Consider the following 20,839-nt stretch of genomic DNA (forward strand, 5'->3'; position numbering starts at 1 on the left):
GGAGGTATAAGCAGGTGGATCTCTGTGAGTTCAAGCCAGCCTGGTCTACAGAGCGAGTTCCAGAACAGCCAGGGCTACACAGGGAAACCCTGTCTGGAAAAACACAAAAAACAAGTGAACAAACACAACAAATAAAAAGATATCTGTACAAATAAAATATTCAAGTTTTTATGATTTTCCTCATGAATTACAAGTTAAATACAATAGAAAGTAAACTGTCTTCAGGTTTACAGTGAGGAAGAACACCATTAAGTCTTGCTACAGAAAAGTCTGTACCTTGTATAGCCATTCTTAATATTTATTGTAAAAACCATCCAGACTTTCATATGAATTAAAAATCTCAGTACTATTTAATGAAAAACCCCATCCTGTCATGTGTAGGACACATCAGCATTACTACTATTTGCCATGTTCAGTGAAAAGTACTGGGACTATACTCACACCCTTTCTCCAGAGTGTCATAATTTAAAGTATTTCTCTACTCAAGGAAATCTACCGAAAAGCTACAATAGTCATATACCAAAGCAATACCTAGTTACATGCTTTACACGGTCCCATGAAAAAATAATTCAGTTGATCCTAATCCCTGATGCAAGGCACTTCAGAGCACCCGCAAAAAATGTCCATGTAAACAGCAGTGCAGTACATCTTAAAGCAACATGACTCACACAAGCTTGACCTAGACTCAAGGAAAAATAAGACCCACTGTCACAGCTAAAAGGCATGTTAAGATTCACAAGAAACTGCTTCTCTTATTATTCACAGAAGAATAGGCTACATAACCTCTGTGGAATATAAAAACCTCACGGACATTTCATACAGCAAAACCAGCATGCTCCTTGGATATGTGCCAAGTCAGAATATTCATAAGTGATCAGGAGTGAATGCAATAGGCATTTCTGTATACCCAGTTTTAATACCCCACAGCCCTAATGGGCTGGGCTATTTGTAGCACCATGGAAAATGCATTAGAAACCACAAAGGTACAATTCCAGCCAACCTTTTCATGAGGTTCACTTAGTCTACAGTAACACAGTAGTGACAATAATTTTTAAATTATTGACTAGTTAAACTAGCAAGAAAAATTCTGCATTATCTTATTAAAACCCCTGTACACACAGCACCAGTTTAAATAGAATTGTCAAACACCTCCAGCATTGTGTTGCTCACCCTGAAAGTTCATTTCTTACCACTTCCCACATCAAGGATAAAATTAGAACAGTGATAAACACTGATGAGGAAATTCAATAAAAAACACAATTGGCAAACTATAAAAGGTTGACTGCATTCTCAGGAACCTACCAGCTCAGCAAAACAGTGTCTGCCTCTGAGAGGACCAACACACAGGAGTGGGAGGCCAAAGGCGGGGTTCAGGCCACACTCTGTTTCTGTTACTAAGCAACTGCCATACACACCATTTGGAGAGAGTGACTACAACCCAGGGAGTTCTGAGTTTACCCCCAACTTCCAAAACTAACCAGACTCCACTGACGGCTGGTTGGCTTTTTACATGGAAATTGGCATAATCTCCCAGTTTCTTACTAGCATGCCCTTCTGAGTCATTAAAAGGGATAATGGCATATATACGTATATATTCAAACTGTTGAGTCTTAAAATTACATCAAAGTGACTCCCCAAAGAAAGCAAGTTTCTTCGTAAATGAAATCTAGTATATAAAAAGCTGGAATGATGAGTAATTCAAATACAAAACTCAGGTAGAAAACACCCTACTTTTTCCTTTCAACTACACAGGTTCATGCAGTTGACTCTACCACACAACTGCTCCATGTATAGTTACACCACTAGTGTAAGGTACTATCGCTACCGACTGTTAGGAAACGGAGACTCTGGGGCCTCACAACTGCATTAAAACTGCAGTGCTGAGGCAGAGCTCAGAAGACCATCATCAAGCCTGGCTTCCTTCTTCCTGCTCCTGTGTCCCACAGTTATTAAAGGACGGGATCTGGTCTGTAAATGACTGTGTCATCCACTGCCCATTTGGAACGCCACCAGGAGCTGCTTCTCCTCTCAGCTCTGCACTGTCAGCTGCTGGGAAGGGAAAAGAATCAAAAGTTCATTGCCAAGTTTCAGTGTTGTCATAGGGAGAGTTTTAAAGTGCAGTGAAGGAGAACTATTAAAATACTAATCGAGCTTTTAAAAACAACTGTAAGGTTCTACTAGATTTTCAGATCTAGGACTCAGAAATTGTCATTTGTTATTCAGGGAGGGAGATGCAAGAAGCCGTAAGTTAAGAAATGATGCGAAAACTGACTTAGTGGAGCCTATTCTATATGGAGAGATACCTTGCTCAGCCTAGACACAGGGGTGTGAGGGTGGAGAGGTGCCTTGGTCCTGCCTCAACTAGATGATGGGACAGACTTAGTAGACTTCCTATGGGAGGCCTCACCCTCTCCGTGGAGCAGATGGGGATGGTGGGGAGTTGAGGGAGTGGTAGGAGAGGAGGGAGGGGGAACTGGGATTAGAATGTAAAAAACAAATTACTAATAAAAAAAAAGAAATGATGTGAAAATATTCGGTCACTTAATTACATTTTATATTAGGATTCCTAAATCTTCAAAAATTACTTTCTGTTTCTATTACACTCTCATTGCCTCTCAATCCTCTGAAAGGAACAAATCTGGAGGGAAACATACTTAGCCCGTTTGAAGCAAAGCTGCAAGATTCACTCTGACATGGGTTTTCACTGTAAGCACTGCCATACGCGGCTTCGTAACCGGGATCATACTTTTCTTCCTTGACAGCCATCTTCTTTGCATCCTCTGTGGAGAAGGTGAAAGATGACTGAGACTGATGTTGTCTAAGAGTCTTCTATGCAAACTCAGCTGAATTATATGATTTGCTATAGTTTTTTTAAAGATTTGTTATATTTATTTATTTATTTATTTGTATGAGTTGCATGAGTTTATATGCATGCAGGTGACCAAGGAGGCCAGAAGGCAATGGATCCCTTGGAACTGCAATCACTGGTGGCTGACAACTGCCTGAAGTGGTTCTGAGACCCGAACCCAGTCTACAAGAGCAACAAGTGTTTTTACCCACTGAGCCATCTCTCCAGCCCTGTTTGCTATTGGTTTTATAAGAACTGGGAAATCCACCACACTCAATTTTAGGCAGGGAGGTGCTCCTTAGACCCAGAATAGGAAGAAAACCGTGGTACAGGAGATGTGAACACACACTGAGATCCATTACTAGAGCATCTGGCTACAGTTTTCTTTCTTCCTGCTCACTGTTCTGTAGACACAGAAATTGGGAAGGGAAGGGATGGTAACAAACCTTGTGCGAGCTGTAGGTCAAATGTGTATTGCACCTCCTGCACGTCTGTGTTCCGCTCAATGCCTTTCAGTTGGTCTCTTAGGTCCTTCAGCTTAATGTAGTAATGAACCTTGTCCTGGGCTCTTGGAAACTGAGCACATCTGGCACTGGAAGATGGCATGACGTAGCAGAGCTGGGATCAACAAGTTTTAGAGTTTCAGAGATTTTTAACACTTGATTGAATCTACTCGTACTGTGGTTAGAAAAACTTACCTTTATTTGGCTTAATAACTTGATACTTACATTAAAAATGATGGCTCCCCTCCCCCCAGTGCTCCTCTACCAATATTTTCTTTTTATACACGTCTTACAATTCAAAAGAAACAAAAGGGTGTAGCATCTATGATGAAGCTTGCCCTCTCAGCTCTCTATTCACCTGGCTCCCTTTGCTGAGGAAATCACTCTTGTGAGTTCCCGAGGTGTTCATGGACAATCAAAGGTCCCAGGGTATCAACTGCCCTGCAACTTGCTGGTCTTCTCACTCAACAATAAATCTCAGACATGTTCTGATCATAGAGTAAAGCAGGGGGAAAAAAAAGCCTTTAAAATGCAGTTTATAACTTTTTTTTTGCATTATATGTCAGTTTATAACTTATTAGCCAGAGCCAATTGTAGATTTTAGGTTGTTTTGAGTTCTTTCTTCAACTATAGGAAAAAGATCTATACATCATTAATTTGGAAATGTTCCCAGAAATTGTATAAAATACCAGGAGTAGATAGCTACAGGGAAAGACATATTTATCAATTTGGTTGGTAACAACTGCCTTCAAAGAGTAGAAGCTGCTTTTGTCCTCTCTACACAGAAGTGAGGGGATAGACTACTATATTTATAGTGATTTTTAAAGATGGTTTCTTTATCATATGTTATAATTTTGCTTTGAAGCTTCCTTATCATCTAGTATAATTAATTTGCTTTGATTATAGCATCTTTAGAGAAACTCCTAATGTACACACATGTAGGTGAATATGTTAACATGTTTACAACAGCACATTTTCAAGATTAAAATGACCTGGAGTAGACTGGCTGGGTATGATGGCACACACCTTTAATCCTAGCACTCAGGAGCACAGGCAAATGGATCTCTGTGAGTTTGAGGACAGCCTGGTCTACATAGTGAAACTCCACCCCCCCCCCAAAGTAAATTGTTTTCTCTGTGAGCTAAAGCACTAGTTTTCTCTGTGAGCTAAAGCACTAGTAACATCAATAGCTTCTTATTTCACAGTAAAGAGTATACTGTATAAGGCAAATGCAGGGCCACAGACAGACTGCCACAGTTGCCATAGTTACTTCTTGGCTGTCAACTGATCCATGTCCAGAATCACCTGTGAAGAGGCAACATCACCTGAAGAATTATCCAGATCAAACTAGCCTGTGATCTTGTCTGTGAGGCACTATCTTATTTTGGGGTGGGGGTGGGGGGCTGGGGCATGTGGTGTGTGTACAACTGGAAGTTCAGAGGACAACTTGTGGGAGTCAGTTCTCTCCTACAACCTCTATCTGGGGACTGAACATAGCTTGACAGGCTTGGCAGAAAAGTCTTAACCCACTGAACCATCCTGCCCACCCCATGAAGCACTTTCTTAACTGCTAATATATGGGAGGGCCTGGCCCCAGCCACTGTGAGTAGTGCCATCCCTAGTGAGCCCAGTTTTTTGTTTGTTTAAAGATTTATTTTATGTGCATATTTGTTTTGCCTGCATGTATGTCTGTGTGAGGGTACCGGATTTCCAGGAAGGGGAGATGCAGACAGTTGTGAGCTGCTATGTGGGTGCTAGAAATTGAGTCAAGGTCCTCTGGGAGAGCAGCCAGTGCTCTTAACTACCAAGCCAACTCTCCAGCCCCAGAGCCTGGGTTTTATAAGACAGCAAGCTGAGGCATCCAGAGGAAGCCAGAAAGCAGTGTCTTCCACAGTATGCTTAAGTTTCTGCTTCTGGGCTTCTGCTCTTGATTCCTTCCATGATGGTGCGTGATTTGTAAGGGGAAATAAATCTTTTCTTCCCAAGTTGCTTTTGGTCACGGTGTTTATCACAGCAACAGAGTTCAAACTGGGCTGCTCACCAATCAAGTGCTTATAGGAAAAGACAGGGAGAGATTTTTAAAAGGAGTTGAAACTTATATAGATGGCAGAGGCTTTATTCTGAGGTCTTTAGGATTCTCTATCATTTAAAATGGCATGTAAGGTGTCTCTAACATAGCAGGCGTTGTGTGGGGCTCAATGCCATAAAATGTATGCAAAAAATGCTGACTTGTGTACCATATGATTTTTCTGTTTTTGTTTTTTGAGGCAGGGTTTCTCTGTGTAGCCCTGGCTGTCTTGGAACTCACTTTGTAGATCAGGCTGGCCTCGAACTCACAGAGATCCTCCTGCCTCTGTCTCAGTGTGCACCATGTGGTTTTTAAAAAGCTGTGTACAGGGACTACTCTGGAGGCTGAAATAGGAGGATGGCAAAGCCTGAACTACAGAGTGATTTGAAGACTACTTTGGACATCCTAATGAGACTCTATCTGAAAACAAAAAGTAAAAAGAAGGCTGGGGACGTAGCTCAGTAGTAGAGCACTTGCCTAGCATGTGAGAAACACCAGGTTCAATCTCCAGTACCTCCCACCCCAATTGAATAATAAAAGAAACCTGTATAAAAACTATGTTTAAGAGGGTCAGGGTTGGGCTGGAGAGATGGCTCAGAGGTTAAGAGCACTGGCTGCTCTTCCAGAGGATCTGAGTTCAATTCCCAGCAACCACATAGTAGCTCATAGTCATATATTATGGGTGCAGGTATATGTGCAGACAAAGCACCTATATCTAGAAAAATACATAAATAAAAATTTTAAAAAAAGAGGGCCATGGTGCAGCTAAGTTGTAGAGTAACTGCCTAGCATGCACAAAAGACCTAGTACAACAAAATAAAACAAGACAAGAAAACCAAAACCTATGTACTTAAGTAGCACAAAAAGACTACTAAACAAAATTAGAACCAAATATCTGCAGATATTCTGTGGAAATTATTGAAAACCAGGATGTGGGGCTGAAGAGAGATCTTGGCAGTTAGGAGCACTGGTTGCTCTTACAGAAGACCCAGAGTTCAATTCTCAGAATCCATGTGGAGGCTCACAACCATCTGGAACTCCAGTCCCAGGGAATCTTGTGCCCTCTTCTGGCCTCCACTGGCATTGCACACATGTGGTACACACACATGCAAACAAACACCCATGCACATAAAAAAGTAATAAATAAATAAATGAAATGTTAAGAAGAGAAAGCACAGGGCTGTCTCATGATATCTTTGATTATGTAATATAGAAAACAGACAGCTGGCTGGCTGTTTATCTACTGTGTATGGCTCTAAAATTAAGCTGGGATTAAATATACAAATGACATAGCTAATTTTACCACCAAGGATTGTGTTTATATGTATCCTTGCATTTTTAAGTAACTGCCATTGGTGATATTCTGAATGTAGTGTGAGCCAGTTCCTCTGACATTTAGCTGGCAAATACTTTTACATAAAACTCTAATTGTATCTGAAAGTGTAAGCTGATAATTATTTAATAAAGCAGGTGGCAAAAATGACAATGTCGGAGACAAATGAAAAGGACAACTAGCTAGAAGTCCTAGTTGGTTTACAGATGGACCCGGAAGACTTACAGTTTCTGTGTCTGGGATCTTGTGGGGCTGAAGCCCAAATTCCAAGTTCTTAACCTTTACTCCAAAAACTTCTTTACTGAAAATTTCATAAATGCCTAAAGGAGAAAAACACAAACATATTCAGCCCTGCCCTTGACATTAGCATAGAGAAAAGATAAAAATGAGGAAGTAAATCTCACATTTTCCATTAAACACCGCTATTCGTGGCTGGTATTTCTGCAGTTTCTGCACTAGGATCCTTCCACCTTCCCGGAATTCTTTACTAAAATTGAATTAAGATCAGTGAGGAACATAAACACAGCAGAGTTTGCAACTTGCTGCCTTCAGGCAGCTCTCAATAAACATCACACATGCAATGTTCCTAAGTAACATGAGAGCCTGCACCACCATGCACTCATGCTCTACAGCTACCTGGACAAATCCTTGCTGCCTGGCGTCGTCCGTTCCACCATGTTGGTGAAGCCAATACCATACTTTCCGGGTAAGGTGTGGTCATCCATGTGATTCAACTGAACCTCACTCAGTCCTGACATGAACAGACACTTCCCTGTGAAAGAGGACTCTGTCACTTCCACAGAAAGCGGAAAATTCTACCAAAAAACCAATGGAATAGTATACATCCTGATGCTAAAACTGAAGGGCGATAAAGGACTGAAGATATATTAAAAATTAGTAGCCTATGTCTAACACCATATTGAATAACGACAGCGGTTTGGATTACCATGCTAATTACTATGATTTTAATAACATCACTTTCCTACAAGAAACTATTACCTTCTTTGCACACACAGTTTCAAACTGCATTCTTACCCAGTTATTGGTAATGTTACCATCCGCCCTTACACTACCTCAGATTAAACTAACACACCTTGAGAGTGGAGTAAACTAAGACACTCTTTCTCAGAATTAAAGAAATAATAATAACAGGGACAATATGGTGCTGGTTTCAAGTGTGTCATTACTCAGCCTAAACATCTGAAGTCTTACTCTTGGATGAGCAGTATTTGTTGAGGACATGCACTGCTCTGGCAGGCCATAGTAAAGGGCCCTATGAACACATGTAGAGCATCAGAACACAGCAGTAGAACCTGTTTGTAAAAAATGAGCCCTCGCCGGGCGTTGGTGGCGCACGCCTTTAATCTCAGCACACGGGAGGCAGAGGCAGGCAGATCTCTGTGAGTTTGAGGCCAGCCTGGTCTCCAGAGTGAGTGCCAGGATATGCTCCAAAACTACACAGAGAAACCCTGTCTTGAAAAACCAAAAAAAAAAATTTAAAAAAGGAGCTTTCACTGCTGTTTTCTTCTAAAGGAACTATCTTCAGAGAATGTCAAAGCATCTACATACAACTGATACATAACAATAAATTTCTTTTAAGAAACTTTTTTTTAAACGTGTATGGGTGTGTCTTAGGGTTTCTATTGCTGTGATAAAGACCATGACCAAATGCAATCTGTGGAGGAATGCGTTTATTTCAATTTACATCTCTCAGGTCACACTCCATCAATGAAAGAAGTCAGGGCAGGAAGTGATGCAGAGGCCATGGAGGACGCTCCCTACTGCCTTGCTCAGACCACTTCCTTACACAACTCAGGACCACCTGCCCAGGGTGGGAGCACCTTCAGCGAGTGGACCTTCCCACAGCAATCATTAGTCAAGAAAATGGCGGCATTTTCTTAGCTGAGGTTCCCTCTTACCATATTACTTTGAGCTTGTGTCACATTGACCAAAAAAAAAAAAAAGAAAGAAAGAAAAAAAAAGAAAAGAAAAACAACCACAATGGGTGTTGTGGACCATATGTGGTGTCGGTGCCAAAACAGGGCATCAGGTCCCCTAGAACCTTAGTTACAGGCAGTGGTAAGCCACCATATGGGTGCTGGGAATCAAACAGCCAATGTTCTTAACCTCTGAGCAATCTCTCTATCTCCACAACCAATACTTTTCATCTCTCCAAGTTAACAACACAAAAATCTGGGAACACCCACACTTTCGTCTACACCAGTGGTTCTCAACTTCCTAATGTTACAACTCTTTCTTACAGTTCTTCACATTATGGTGACCCCATGCAACCATAAAATTATCTTCATTGCTACTTCATAATCGTAATTTTTCCACTGTTATGAATCATGATGTAAATATTTTTGGATACAGAGGTTTGGCAAAGGGGTCTCGACATACATACAGGTTGAGAACCACTGGTCCACACTGTCACAGTAAAGTACTATTATTACTGTATCTATGGGATACATACATACATACACACACACACACACACACACACACACACACACACACCCCTCTTAAAAAAAATCAAAGCCAGGCATGGTGCCACACACCTTTAATCCCAGCACTTGGGAGGCAAAGGCAGGGGTATCTCTCTGTGAGTTCAAGCCAACTACTGTATAGTTCCTGAATAGTCAGAATTACATAAAGAGACTCTGTCTCAATACTTTTTTAAAAAAGTAGTTAACAATAATAAATAAATCTGTAAAACCTTGAAAACATTTTGAGCAAAGAGAAGATATGGCAGTTAGCCAGTTATAGAGTATATGCTTAGCATGCTCAGTGTTTGATCCCCAGCTCCACAAAAAACATCAGAAAGTACTTTTCCATGCCTTCTGATACTTACTGTACCAAATGTAAACAATGAAATACCACTTCAGATACTTGATTGTCATGTATAGACTCAGAGGCATGCCAAATAAGTCTATTTTATTTGTATCATTCTCATAAAATCAGCCTATTAATCCTAATAAAAATATTTCATTCTAAAGTAACGTAAAAAGTAGACACTTACAGAAATGATTTCCAGGTCCAGGGTAATGATGCCCTTTGTAAGCAGCCATTAATCCAGGGTTAATGCCAATCTATAAAACAAAATAATTAAACAGTTTTATCTTTAGAAATAGGGCTTAACAACACACACAAATATCACATTTTGGTTCATATGCAAAATCCGGATGAAAGGCAAGTTGCCTGTCACTCCCACACCCCTGCACTACGCAGTATACTAAATTACTTTGTGTTTTTCTGAAAAAAATTCTCTATAAAAAAATGAGCAGGGGCTGTCTCTAACTCTTTTGCCTACTTGTGGGGTACCCTTTCCCTCCTATACTGTGTTGCTTTGTCTAGCCTAGATGTGATGTGCCTAGTCTATTGTAGCTTATGCCATGTTTTCTTGAATTCCCCAGGAGGCCTGCTCTTTTCTGAGGGGAGGCAGAGATGGGGTGGATCTGGGAAAAAGCAGAGGTGGGGGAGAGAGTGCAGGGAGGGGTGGGAGAGGAAACTGTGGTCTGGATAAAATATGAGAGAATAATGACAAAAAAAATAAAAAGAAAGAAAGAAAAAAAAAAAGAAAGCCAGGCTGTGGTGGAGCATGCCTTTAGAGAGGCAGAGGCAGGTGGATCTCTGAGTTCGAGGCCAGCCTGGTCTACAGAGAGAGTTGTAGGACAGACAGCCAGGACTACCCAGAGAAACCCTGTCTCAAAAAAAAAAAAAAACAGAAAAAGAAAGAAAAAAGGGTAGACTATTTAATAAGAAAAAAAGATCAAGGAAGGAAAGATGAGAAGGTAACTGGACAGTGAATACAAACAAAGTACATCATATACATGTATATATACATGTATGAAACACAATGAAGCCTATTGCACAATTATTACATGCTTAAAAAAAAAAAAAAAAGAGGGCTGGAGAGATGGCTCAGTGGTTAAGAGCATTGCTGCTCTTCCAGAGAACCTGAATTCAATTCCCACCACATGGTGGCTCACAACTATATATAATGGGAGTTGGTGTCCTCTTATGGTGATTAGGCATACATGCAGGTAGAACACTGTATATATAATAAATAAATCTGATTTAAGAGAAAAAAAAAAGTCAGGCTTAAGCCTTAGTGCTTTTATACAGGAGTGGTAGGTAAACGGATAGGAACCGTAGATAAATAGAACTGATTATAATTGCTGCAGCATATAGAAACTCTTTTCTGTTATTTGCTGCCGTTTTCAAACACCAGCTGGGCCTCCTACAGAGGCAGGCTGCCATCAGTCAGGAAAGAGGCAGGCCTTCCAGCAGCCAGTCTCAGCCATGTCCTGTCGGCCTCCCAAACAGTAATTTCTTCTACATGATATCTACACAACTGTACACTGATGTTCATTAGGCTCTAGTGTTCCTTACAGTTGCAGACACAAGCTCAGATTTAGTACTATCAGGCTGGATGTGGTGGCTTGGGCTTGTAACAGAGTCAGAGGCACCTGGGATTGTTGCAAGTTTGAGACCAGCCAGGGTTACATAGAGTGTATCTCAAAATATCAAAAGCAAAATCACTCCAGAGTACTACCAACTATCCTGCAACCTAAGTGGTTCACATGGGTTATTTCATTCAAGTGCAACCCTGGGAGGGAGGCAGTCACATGTTCATTAGTGATAAAACTACAGGATGGAGTTTTGCCCAGGGCCTTTCCTTGTTGGAAGGTTTGAACCCAGGCAGCCCCAATCTCAGAAACCTTTTCAGTAGCATGCTACTTGTGAGGAACACTCAGTTAATGCTCTAGTGATATTTACTGCCAACAAGGACAAAAATTCTTACAATCACAATGTCCAGATTGAAGGTCAAAATATCAGGAAGGGTCTTGGTCAAAAGCTCAGCTTCAGAAACACCGTTGAAACGGTCTACTTTTCTTTTCACTTTAAATGTGTCTGTAATTTTTTCTTGTTTTTCTTTTGACTTTGTCGACTTGCCAGATTTTTTTGGCCCGGCAGTTTTTTTGGGTTCCACTGGGTCCTTGGGTTCTGATGCTCTGGCTTTTCTTTTTCTTCTGTTTGGAGCCTCTGAAACACAGTGATTTCCAGAACATGGCTATGGAAAACCTTAACTTAGAAACTCAGGAGATTCCACAGCAGTCACCCTATGAGCACCCATGTTATGTGATCCCAGTTATGGCCTTGAATTTCCCAACACTGGTCTCTACAATGTGTTCACCTCCTTTTCCTCTCTGTCTAGGCACACAAGATAGTAACAGACTGATTTTCTATACAATGTCACTGGGCTTCTTGGTTTCCCCGGGGATCTATGGACCACTTTACAGGAAGTCTATCAGTACATGACAGAATCCTCTGAGACTCAGGTGACATTAGCATTGTCAAGAGACACTTGGCTGTCAGGACTGCCAGGTAGAAATGACACAACAGGAACCCTTGATTCCTCACCTTTCTCTCTCTCAAAGCTTTCCCGTTTTCTCAGGCTTCTGCCCCATTTATCTACTATGTATTTTCCCAACCAAGCCTAGAGGGCTGCTTCAAGCCTCCTTACCACCACAGCCTAGCAGCTGGGGAAGCCCTAGTGCCCCACGTCTGCAAACACAGAAGTGAGACAATAAATTAGGCACAGCCCTGAAATTATAAACCAACTCTGCACACATTCCTCATGTAAATTCTGCTACTGCTACCCCACCTCCACCTCTCCTTAATCTATCTGGCTTTTCTTCTAATTCCTTATCTCAGTGTGTGGCACTTCCTGCAACCAACTCTGTGTCAGAAATCTAAGAATGCTTTGAACAATGCTTGAGTTTGTCCACCCAAAGTTCCTGTGTTTGATGCTTCGTCCCACGGTAGCCTTCCTGGGAGGTATGGAACTGTTAGGAAGTGGAGCCAGGTAAGGCCCTGGGGTTAACTGGGGGAACGCCCCGAGAAGGCACTATCAGACCCTGTCTTTGTGACTTCCTGTCTCTCTCTCTTACATGAACTTCTGTCACTGTGGTGCCGACTGTCACCAGGGCTTCCCAGAGCTAAGCACATGATGGTGCTAAGCCACCAAACCTTTAGAACTGTGCACAAACCCCTTTCTTGGAGCTGGAGAGATGACTCAGTGCTTAAGAGCACTGGCTGCTCTTGCAGAGGACACAGCACTCACACAGCAGTTTACAACCATCTACAACTCCAGTTCCAAGAGATTTCACACCCTCTTCTAGCCTCTGAAGGCACCAGACATACAAGTAGTGCACAGACATGCACATAAAACACCCATACACATTAAAAAAAAAACAAAAACAAAACCACACTTCTTAAAAATGTCACTCAGAGCTGGGAATATTGCTCAGTGGTTAAGAGCACATTGCTGTTCTTCCAGAGGACCTGAGCTCAACTTCCAGGACTCACATGGCAGCTCAACTCTCTGTAACTCCAGTTCTAGGGATATGATGCCCTCTTCTGGTCTCTGTGGGCACCAGGCACACATGTGCACAGACACACAGCAGGTAAGCACACATAGCATAAATATAATGTCACCCAGCCTCAAGTATATCTTTACAATCATGTAAAGGACCACAATGGGTACTTTCAGGTTTCTCCTTCTCCCTCAGCATCTACATGAACTATATTAATGGTAGACATGTCCTCTACCTTGAGTATTTCCCAACTTTCTCCATGTTCTTCAATATTCTTCATATCTTCCCCAGCTTATATAAATAGTCTCTAATCTACTCCCTGCCTTCAAGCCTGTCTTGCTCCTAGAATATCCTCCAGACTGACTTTTAAAATGCCCACTGAAGTCACTTCTTTGCTCCCATCCTCTCAACACTGCAGCTCTCTATAACTTTGGGAATAGAGTGTGCTCCTTAGGGTCAACACAGCCTGACTGCCCCATCTCCCACCATTTCCATCTATACTCCAGGAGCCACACAACCACTCAGGGGTCTGCTGCCAGGCCTCAACTCTTCCCTCAGCCGGTGCCTTGTCTTCTCTGTTGTTCATGGGATGTCGTTCTACCTCCACTTTCAGAGCTCCTGTGTTCGTGTTCTGCTTCCTCTGAGCCCTTGGACCAATTTAGATGCTAGTGCTGTAAGGTCTCAGGTAGCCACCTGTGCCCCTGTGCAGCATTTGGTGTGCAGATGAGGAACATCTGTTTACTGCTTTACCAGGGGAGGAGGCATTCAGGGACGAAGCCATGGCTTTAAACCAGCATGCTAAGAACTACCTGGTACAGGTTCCTGGGCAGGAGCTTCTGCTGGCATCTGCTCTTCAGTCGTGACTGCCATATTGGGAGCTTCAGCCATCATTTGTTGAAATGGAAATGAATAAAAAGCTTGAACTTGCTCCAGAGAATAGCTGAAAGGACAGTTGGGTATAAGTTGTGAGTTTAAATGATCCAGTGTACAAAGAATCTTCAGAACCCAAGTAAGTATTTATAGCCAACAGTAGTCATTATTCAAAGATAATTGGCGAGAAGGAAGATCTACTCCCCAGTGCACTTCTCCCAGACCCTTACCAAGGACACCACACAAATGTTAAAACCTGCCAGTTCTGTCAAGTTGCCTATATTTTTGTGAAACAAGATCACATGAACTTTGTGGTAGACTTGAAGAACTTTCACTCCATAGGAATTAAAAATACTCACAAATGCAATTTCATATCCCCATAAGCCCTACTCCCCATCTTGGCACAAAGATTTCCCCATCCTAACAGAGCAACTGAGGTCTCCCCCACATCCTCAGACAGGACTTCTGAATATGCCTGGCTGTCCTTGAACTTGGAGATCCACCTGCCTATGCCTCCCAAATGTTGAGATTAAAAGTGTGTGCCACCACTGCCTGGCTGTTTGTGTTTTGTTTTTTTTGTTTTTGTTTTTTTTAATGCATCCACTGAACTTGGTTTTATTATTGTTGGCTTTCTGATTTAGTTGTTGCTTGCTGTTTTCTGCACAGTAGAAGTGGACTATTTTATAAGTATCTGTTTAAGCTAAGAAACAAAGACTTCTAACTGTACACTTATTAAAAGTAAAGCATACAGACCTTGCTGGGCATGGGGATGCGCACCCATCACCCCCAAGCCTGGCCGAGATGAAAGCAAGACAGCAGGTTCTAGTTACAGAGAGACTCATACAAGAGAAATCAAGCAACCAACCAAAACCCACTCCAAACCCAAGCCTTTAAAGGAAGCTACTTCTAGAAGTCTGCATCTCCTTCACCCTCTCGTCTTTTCCCCCAAGATAATGTTTCTCTGTGTAGCCCTAGCTATCCTGGAACTTGTTCTGTAGACCAGGCTGTCCTCTAATGAACTCAGAGATCGGACTGACTCTGCCTCCTGAGTGCTGGGATTAAAGGAGAGTGCTACCACTGCCCGGCCCAAAAGCCTTTCTATAGTGACCTAAAACCAATGTCTCAAACTGCCATCAGCATGAAACAGACTGCAGCAGTATCAAATAATGGCACCAAGTGGAGAATGCATTCAGAAAAACATGGAAAATGTAAAAATGGAGTTTACTATCTGGAAAAGCTATGATTTTTTTTTTTTTTTTTTTTTTTTTTGGTTTTTCAAGACAGGGTTTCTCTGTGGCTTTGAAGCCTATCCTGGCACTCGCTCTGGAGACCAGGCTGGCCATGAATTCACAGAGACCCGCATGCCTCTGCCTCCCGAGTGCTGGGATTAAAGGCGTGCACCACCAATGCCCTGCCAAAGCTATGATTTCTGTGGCAAGATGCTCTGCTTAGCAGCTCTCTTTCTCGGTGTCTTTTGGGGAAAGAAAGACGCTCACAAAGGAAGAGATAAGGGCTGGAGAGACAGTGCAGAGAGCTCACTGCTCTCAAGGGTCCAGGCTCGTTCCCAGTACCCACATCAGCAGTTCCCAATCTCCTGTAACTCTAGTTGCAGGGGACTGGACACCCTTTTCCAGAACTCCATGCACACCTGCACAGAGATGGTGCACACACTCTCATTTGGCCACAAACACACATTAATAAAAAGGCAAAGGTCAAATGAGCCAATTCTGTAATTAAGTCTCATCTCAGTAAAATGGCCAACTTAAAAGTTAACTTTTAACTGGTAGGCAGTGGTGGCACACACCTTTAAACCCAACACTCCAGCAACAGAGTCAGGCAGATCTCTGAGTACAGGCCAGCCTGGTTTACAGAATTCCAGGATATTCGGGGTTACACAGAGAAATCTTGTCTCCAACAACCACTCCCCAAAATGTAACAACAGATTTCCCCTCATTACCTTGCTGTATGAGCTCTGCTCCCTTGGGCCGTTATTACTCCCCTGGGAGGAATGCCTTTCTGTAGTTTAGCTTATTTGAGAGCACTATTTGCCTTGAGACTTCCTGCTGGCAAGCACACCTGATGAAAGTGATGAGAAATACTCTGGATGCTGGTCACTGCTTCTCAGTCCCTGCTCTGAACCCAGAGCTATCACAGAAGCCCTAGAAAGGGCTCGTAAGCAGTACTGCCTAGACTCCCCTGCCTGTTCAATCCTGAAATCAAGTTCAGTTCCTCAGCACAGAAATACAGGATAACAGATCGCCCGTAAGAGGCCAGTCTAGAGGGCTGCATGCTCAAAGACAACAGGGCCCAATCCCAAGAATAGGCACTTTGTCTCCAAGAGCCACAGGACAGAAGGTTCCGCACCAGTGAGGAAATATATTAGCTATCTCTTTAAAGTTTATTTCTTTAAAACAAACAAGTACACACCTCCCCCACACAATAATTTTATTATTTATTTTTTAAAGATTTATTTATTACGTATACATCATTCCTCCTGCATGTATGTCTGCAGGCCAGAAGAAGGCACCAGATCTCATTATAGATGGTTGTGAGCCCCATGTGGTTGTTGGGAATTGAACTCAGGACCTCTGGAAGAGCAGTAAGTGCTCTTAACCTCTAAGCCATCTCTCCAGCCCCCACACAATAATTTTAAAGGTTAATTTTATGTGCAAGAGTACTATCTGCCCATATGTGCAGCATGTGCACACAGTGCTTGTGGAAGTCAGAAGAGGGAGTCAGAGCCCCTGGAACTGAAGTTATGATAGTTGTGAGTCACCATATAGGTGCTGGGAATCAAATCCAGGTCCTCTTAACCGTTAAACTATCTCTCCATCCCCAACTTTTATTTCTTTAAATATTTTTATATTTATAAATAATTTAAATATGTTCTCAAATTATGACACAATAAATTATTGTCATAAACATGAGAAAATTATGTAGCTAAGTTAATTGGCATTATGTAAAACTACAGAAAAACTGATATAGATTTAAAATATTTTCATGTGGGTTTTTGTTGTTTGAGACAAGGTCTCATGTAGTCCCAGCTGGCCTCAATTCTACATAGCTCAAGATGAACTTGAACTCCTGATGCTCCTGTTTTTATTTCCCAAGTATTGGCATTATAGGCATGTCTGATCTGGTCAGGCCCAGAGTGTTTGTGGCCTTGAGTGTGATTGTATTATACTCCTCTCATCTTTAAATCTAAGTAGCACACCTCAGAAAACCACTTCCCTACAAGGGAAATTCTTTGAGGAACACAAGCCAGTGCTGTGGTTTGGATGATAATGGCTCACATAGGCTTCTATATTTGCATGCTTAGTTCCCAGTTGATGAACTGTTTGGGAAGGAGTAGGAGGCATGCTACTGGGGGTGGGCTCTGAGCCCACAGCAGGCTCAGCATCTCTTTCTGTCTGCTGTTTTCAGTTCAGGACACAAAGCTCTCAGCTACTGCTCCAGTATCATGATGGAGTAACTCTGAAAGCGTAAGCTAGCTCCCAGTTAAATGCTTTCTTTTATAAAAGTTGGTCATGGTCTCTCTTCACAGCAATAGAACAGTAATTAAGACAAGTGTTATCCTTTTTTTATTTAGTCTTGCAGTAAACTATATCCCTTGAGCAATGCACTCTGGACATAGACTTTTATATATAGCCACCGAAGACACCTGTGGACTTGTCCTCTTGAGAAGCCATACCCATGTCTTAGGTGTGTGCTATCCTTTTAAACTAAGCACCACCCCACCATGCTTGGGCCAGGGACATGGTTCAGCAGGCAAAGGTACTTGCCACCAGGACTGATACCTGAGTGGAAGGAGAAAACACACTCCAGTGAATTGTTCTCTGATCTCTGTACTGGGGCTGTGGTGCCGGGCACACTTGCACACACATATGGAGGAGTGAGTGCATGTGCACACAGTAAAATGCTGAAAGTAAAATAATAAATAAGCACTTACTTTCTATTCCTCACCACTGCCTGACAAGCTTACTAAACCTGCTTTGCTCTTTCTCATCCTGGTATTCTTTTGTGCAGTGTAGTCCAAGATCCAGCTTCACTGAGCAGGGGTCTGAAAGGGCAAGTCCTCAGGCAACTGACTACTGACAATAAGTACCACCACAGTCAGGGCAGCCCCTCAGCTGAACTTCCTTGGGAACATCCGAAGGACAGATCTGGAGGTGTGTCTTCTAGGAGACTCCAAGTTGACAGTGATGAACTATGACAGGTTCCAGACCTTCCATTCTGTGTGAAACTTAAAAGCTTGATGAAAATGTCCCGTTCTCTTTTCTTCCCTTACCTGTTCCCTCAACTGCTTCACACAGCCTCTTTCCTTCTCAGGCTGCTGCTGTCTTCTCTAAGACTCTTTCTCCACCCCTCTCCTGTTCCCAGGACTGGTTCCTACAGCTGTCTGTGGTCTTCCAACACACACACACACACACACACACACACACACACACTCTCTCTAATTAAGACATCTACGGAAAATAACCACATTGTACACTTGGGAGACAGAGACAAAGCAAGACTGTCTCAAAGATAAAAAAAAAAAAGCATAGTTAATACAACTCAGATCTGCTGTGTTTTAAATCTTTAAGGATTTCTCTAGAAACGATGAGAAACTTCTTTAGTTTTCAGTTATTTTACCAGACTAGGTTGCCATTTTCTAGATACCTTTCGTCATCTTACTTAACAGAATACCCACAAAACAATGACCTGTGCTAATGAGGTGAACTCTGAGCTCTAGGGAGCTGGTAATGTGGACTGTGAAGGGACACCACATACAAGTTGCTTCGACAGTCCTACATAGAGCGTATACTTACCTGTGCATTAGCTACTACAGGCAGAGAGCACAAAGGCTTAGGACTAATCAGAATTTCCAGTTCAAACCAGGCCCATAATCCCCGCCATTTGGGAGGCTGAGGCAGAAAGCTCATAAATGCAAGTTCCTTCTAAGCTTACAGAGTGAAGGCTAGCCAGGCAATACAGCAAGACCTTTCAAAACAAAAAGCAAGAAGATGGCTGGGGGACATGACTCTGTGGCAAGGTGTTTGCCTAGCATTAAACTAGAGGCCCTGGACTCAATCCCTAACCACATCCTCTCAAATAATAATAATTATCCAGGTTCATTTTAACATCACCTGAATAATATGACATCAAACTCTTTGGTCTTGGCTAGGAGTATGTGTGTGTGCCCACGTGCACTTAAGCACACACACACTTCAAAAACTCCAAATACAGCATCAGCATGAAACTGAGCAGTTACCTTCCTTCCAGAGACCAAGCACACAACCTATTATATGAAAACTGCCCATATGCATTACTGTCTTTTTTCCTTGCACTTTCCTATGAGACTATGCCTCGTTTTGTTACGATTCACTATTCCATCCATTCAGCATTTATGTATGTAGACTCTGGTTCAATCTGTCAGTTCTACAACCCCTTCTCCCCCTTGAAAGTTGGGCTGGGACACTGGTCACTGCCTGGTCTCTGGCACCCTGCAGTTGGTAAACTGTTGAGGAACAGAGTGCCCTGTCAGTAGAGACCTTCTGCAGGGTACCCTTGACTCTCTCAGTTGTAAACCAGACTTTCATTTCACTCCCATTAACCTGCTCATAGAGATGTACTTACGATGGCACAGCTGTCGAGAGGGGAAGCGGGCTGAAGACAGAATGCATTGCCTAAGTTCAGTGTCCATTGGCTACTGGGAGGCACGCTAATTCTTCACCAGGCCTAACAGTAAGTCCGCATTCCTGAGAAGACCCTGCCATCTTATGTTTTTCTTAATTTCGCTCTCCGTCAAGAGTCTAGATTTCCAAACCTAAACTTTGGCAACACTCCCTGACATCCTCAGCACCCCTAAGGGACGGTGTTACAGACCGTCCCAGGGCCACCGGAAAGGGACCATCTCTTGACCGCCTTCCTTGCGTGTTATACACACACACTTCACAGCCAGAGCCTCCACCGGGCGTCACGGCTGGCGCGCACACCGCCTTTTAAAGCTGGAGGCCCGGGTCCTGCGCTCGGGCTGGGGGGGGGGCAGAGGAGGGGGCGCGGGCCCCACTGCGCACGCGCAGGCCGGCCTTTGTGCGAGCCGCGGCCCGGCCGGGCCCAGCCGAGCGTCCGTGTTACCTGCGCGCGCCCTCCGCGTCCATGGCGGCGCCACTGAGGGTGCGGCCGCTGCTGCCGGGCCACGGGCGCCCGCTCTGCCGCTCGGCGCGGGGACTCACCGCACAGTCGAGGCGGCCGGCGGACGGACGGTGCTGGCCTCGGCCCCTCCCACGCCGCTACCTCATCAGGCGCACTTCCGTCCCCTCCGAGGAGGCTCGCTGCCTGGCCGTCACGTGACGTGGGCCCTGCCAATGGCGTCCCCATCTCGGGGTACAGGTCCCCCGCCTAGCCTTTTGGGAAACGTGGAGGACCAAGAGGTGGAGTGGGAGCGCCCCGCTGACGTCAGCTTTTGTGGGCTGAGTTTCCGGTTGGGTGTGGGTTAGGGGCGCTGGCCTTTGCGATGTGTAGGTGGACCGTGATGCCTGGTGGCAAGTTCATGTCTTTCCACCCAGATTTTGTGCATATTGAAAACTCTGCCTGTCATTTTCAGGAGACAAAAGCAGGTGGATCTGAGTTCAAGGCTAGCCTAATCTACAGAGTGAGTTCCAGGACAGCCAAGGCTATGCTGTCTTGAAAAGCCAAAACAGTAATAATAATGATTGAAGGAACAAAAATTAATGAAATTTATAAACTTGGACCCTGAAAAGGGAACTTCTAATGACTGGGAATGCTGTGGCTGGCACCTGAGCCCAACTCTCAAAGAAGGGGAGGTGACTGTCCACCACTAGTGTCAACATT

General features: G+C 43.3%; 2 protein-coding genes across 6 annotated transcripts in view; one reads left to right on the plus strand and one right to left on the minus strand.

Moving 5' to 3' along the window:
• Glt8d2 (glycosyltransferase 8 domain containing 2) overlaps positions 1 to 3,599 on the plus strand; it is a 33,081-nt gene extending 29,482 nt beyond the window's left edge. Inside the window, exon 10 of the mRNA XM_035450634.1 lies at positions 2,938 to 3,599. Coding sequence (XP_035306525.1) covers positions 2,938 to 3,017 — 80 coding nt within the window. The 3' untranslated portion in view covers positions 3,018 to 3,599. The remainder of the gene's footprint in view (positions 1 to 2,937) is intronic.
• Positions 143 to 20,356, minus strand: Tdg (thymine DNA glycosylase). Of its 5 annotated transcripts, none has more exons than XM_027392540.2 (10): positions 20,221 to 20,356; positions 13,942 to 14,072; positions 11,557 to 11,798; positions 9,772 to 9,841; positions 7,389 to 7,524; positions 7,157 to 7,239; positions 6,978 to 7,072; positions 3,295 to 3,466; positions 2,655 to 2,780; positions 143 to 2,049 (listed from the first exon to the last, which is right to left on the minus strand). In XM_027392540.2, the coding sequence occupies exons 2-10, from the start codon at positions 14,021 to 14,023 to the stop codon at positions 1,907 to 1,909; spliced, it is 1,149 nt and encodes a 382-aa protein (XP_027248341.1). In that variant the 5' UTR covers positions 14,024 to 14,072; positions 20,221 to 20,356; the 3' UTR covers positions 143 to 1,906. The 5 variants fall into 5 exon arrangements, with proteins under 5 accessions (XP_027248341.1, XP_027248340.1, XP_027248339.1 ...); XM_027392539.2 differs by having other exon boundaries at positions 143 to 2,046; positions 20,123 to 20,288; XM_027392538.2 differs by having other exon boundaries at positions 20,123 to 20,287.
• Between the last annotated feature and the right edge of the window lie 483 nt (positions 20,357 to 20,839).

The sequence above is a fragment of the Cricetulus griseus genome, assembly GCF_003668045.3.
Source record: "Cricetulus griseus strain 17A/GY chromosome 1 unlocalized genomic scaffold, alternate assembly CriGri-PICRH-1.0 chr1_0, whole genome shotgun sequence".
Classification (NCBI taxonomy): domain Eukaryota; kingdom Metazoa; phylum Chordata; class Mammalia; order Rodentia; family Cricetidae; genus Cricetulus; species Cricetulus griseus.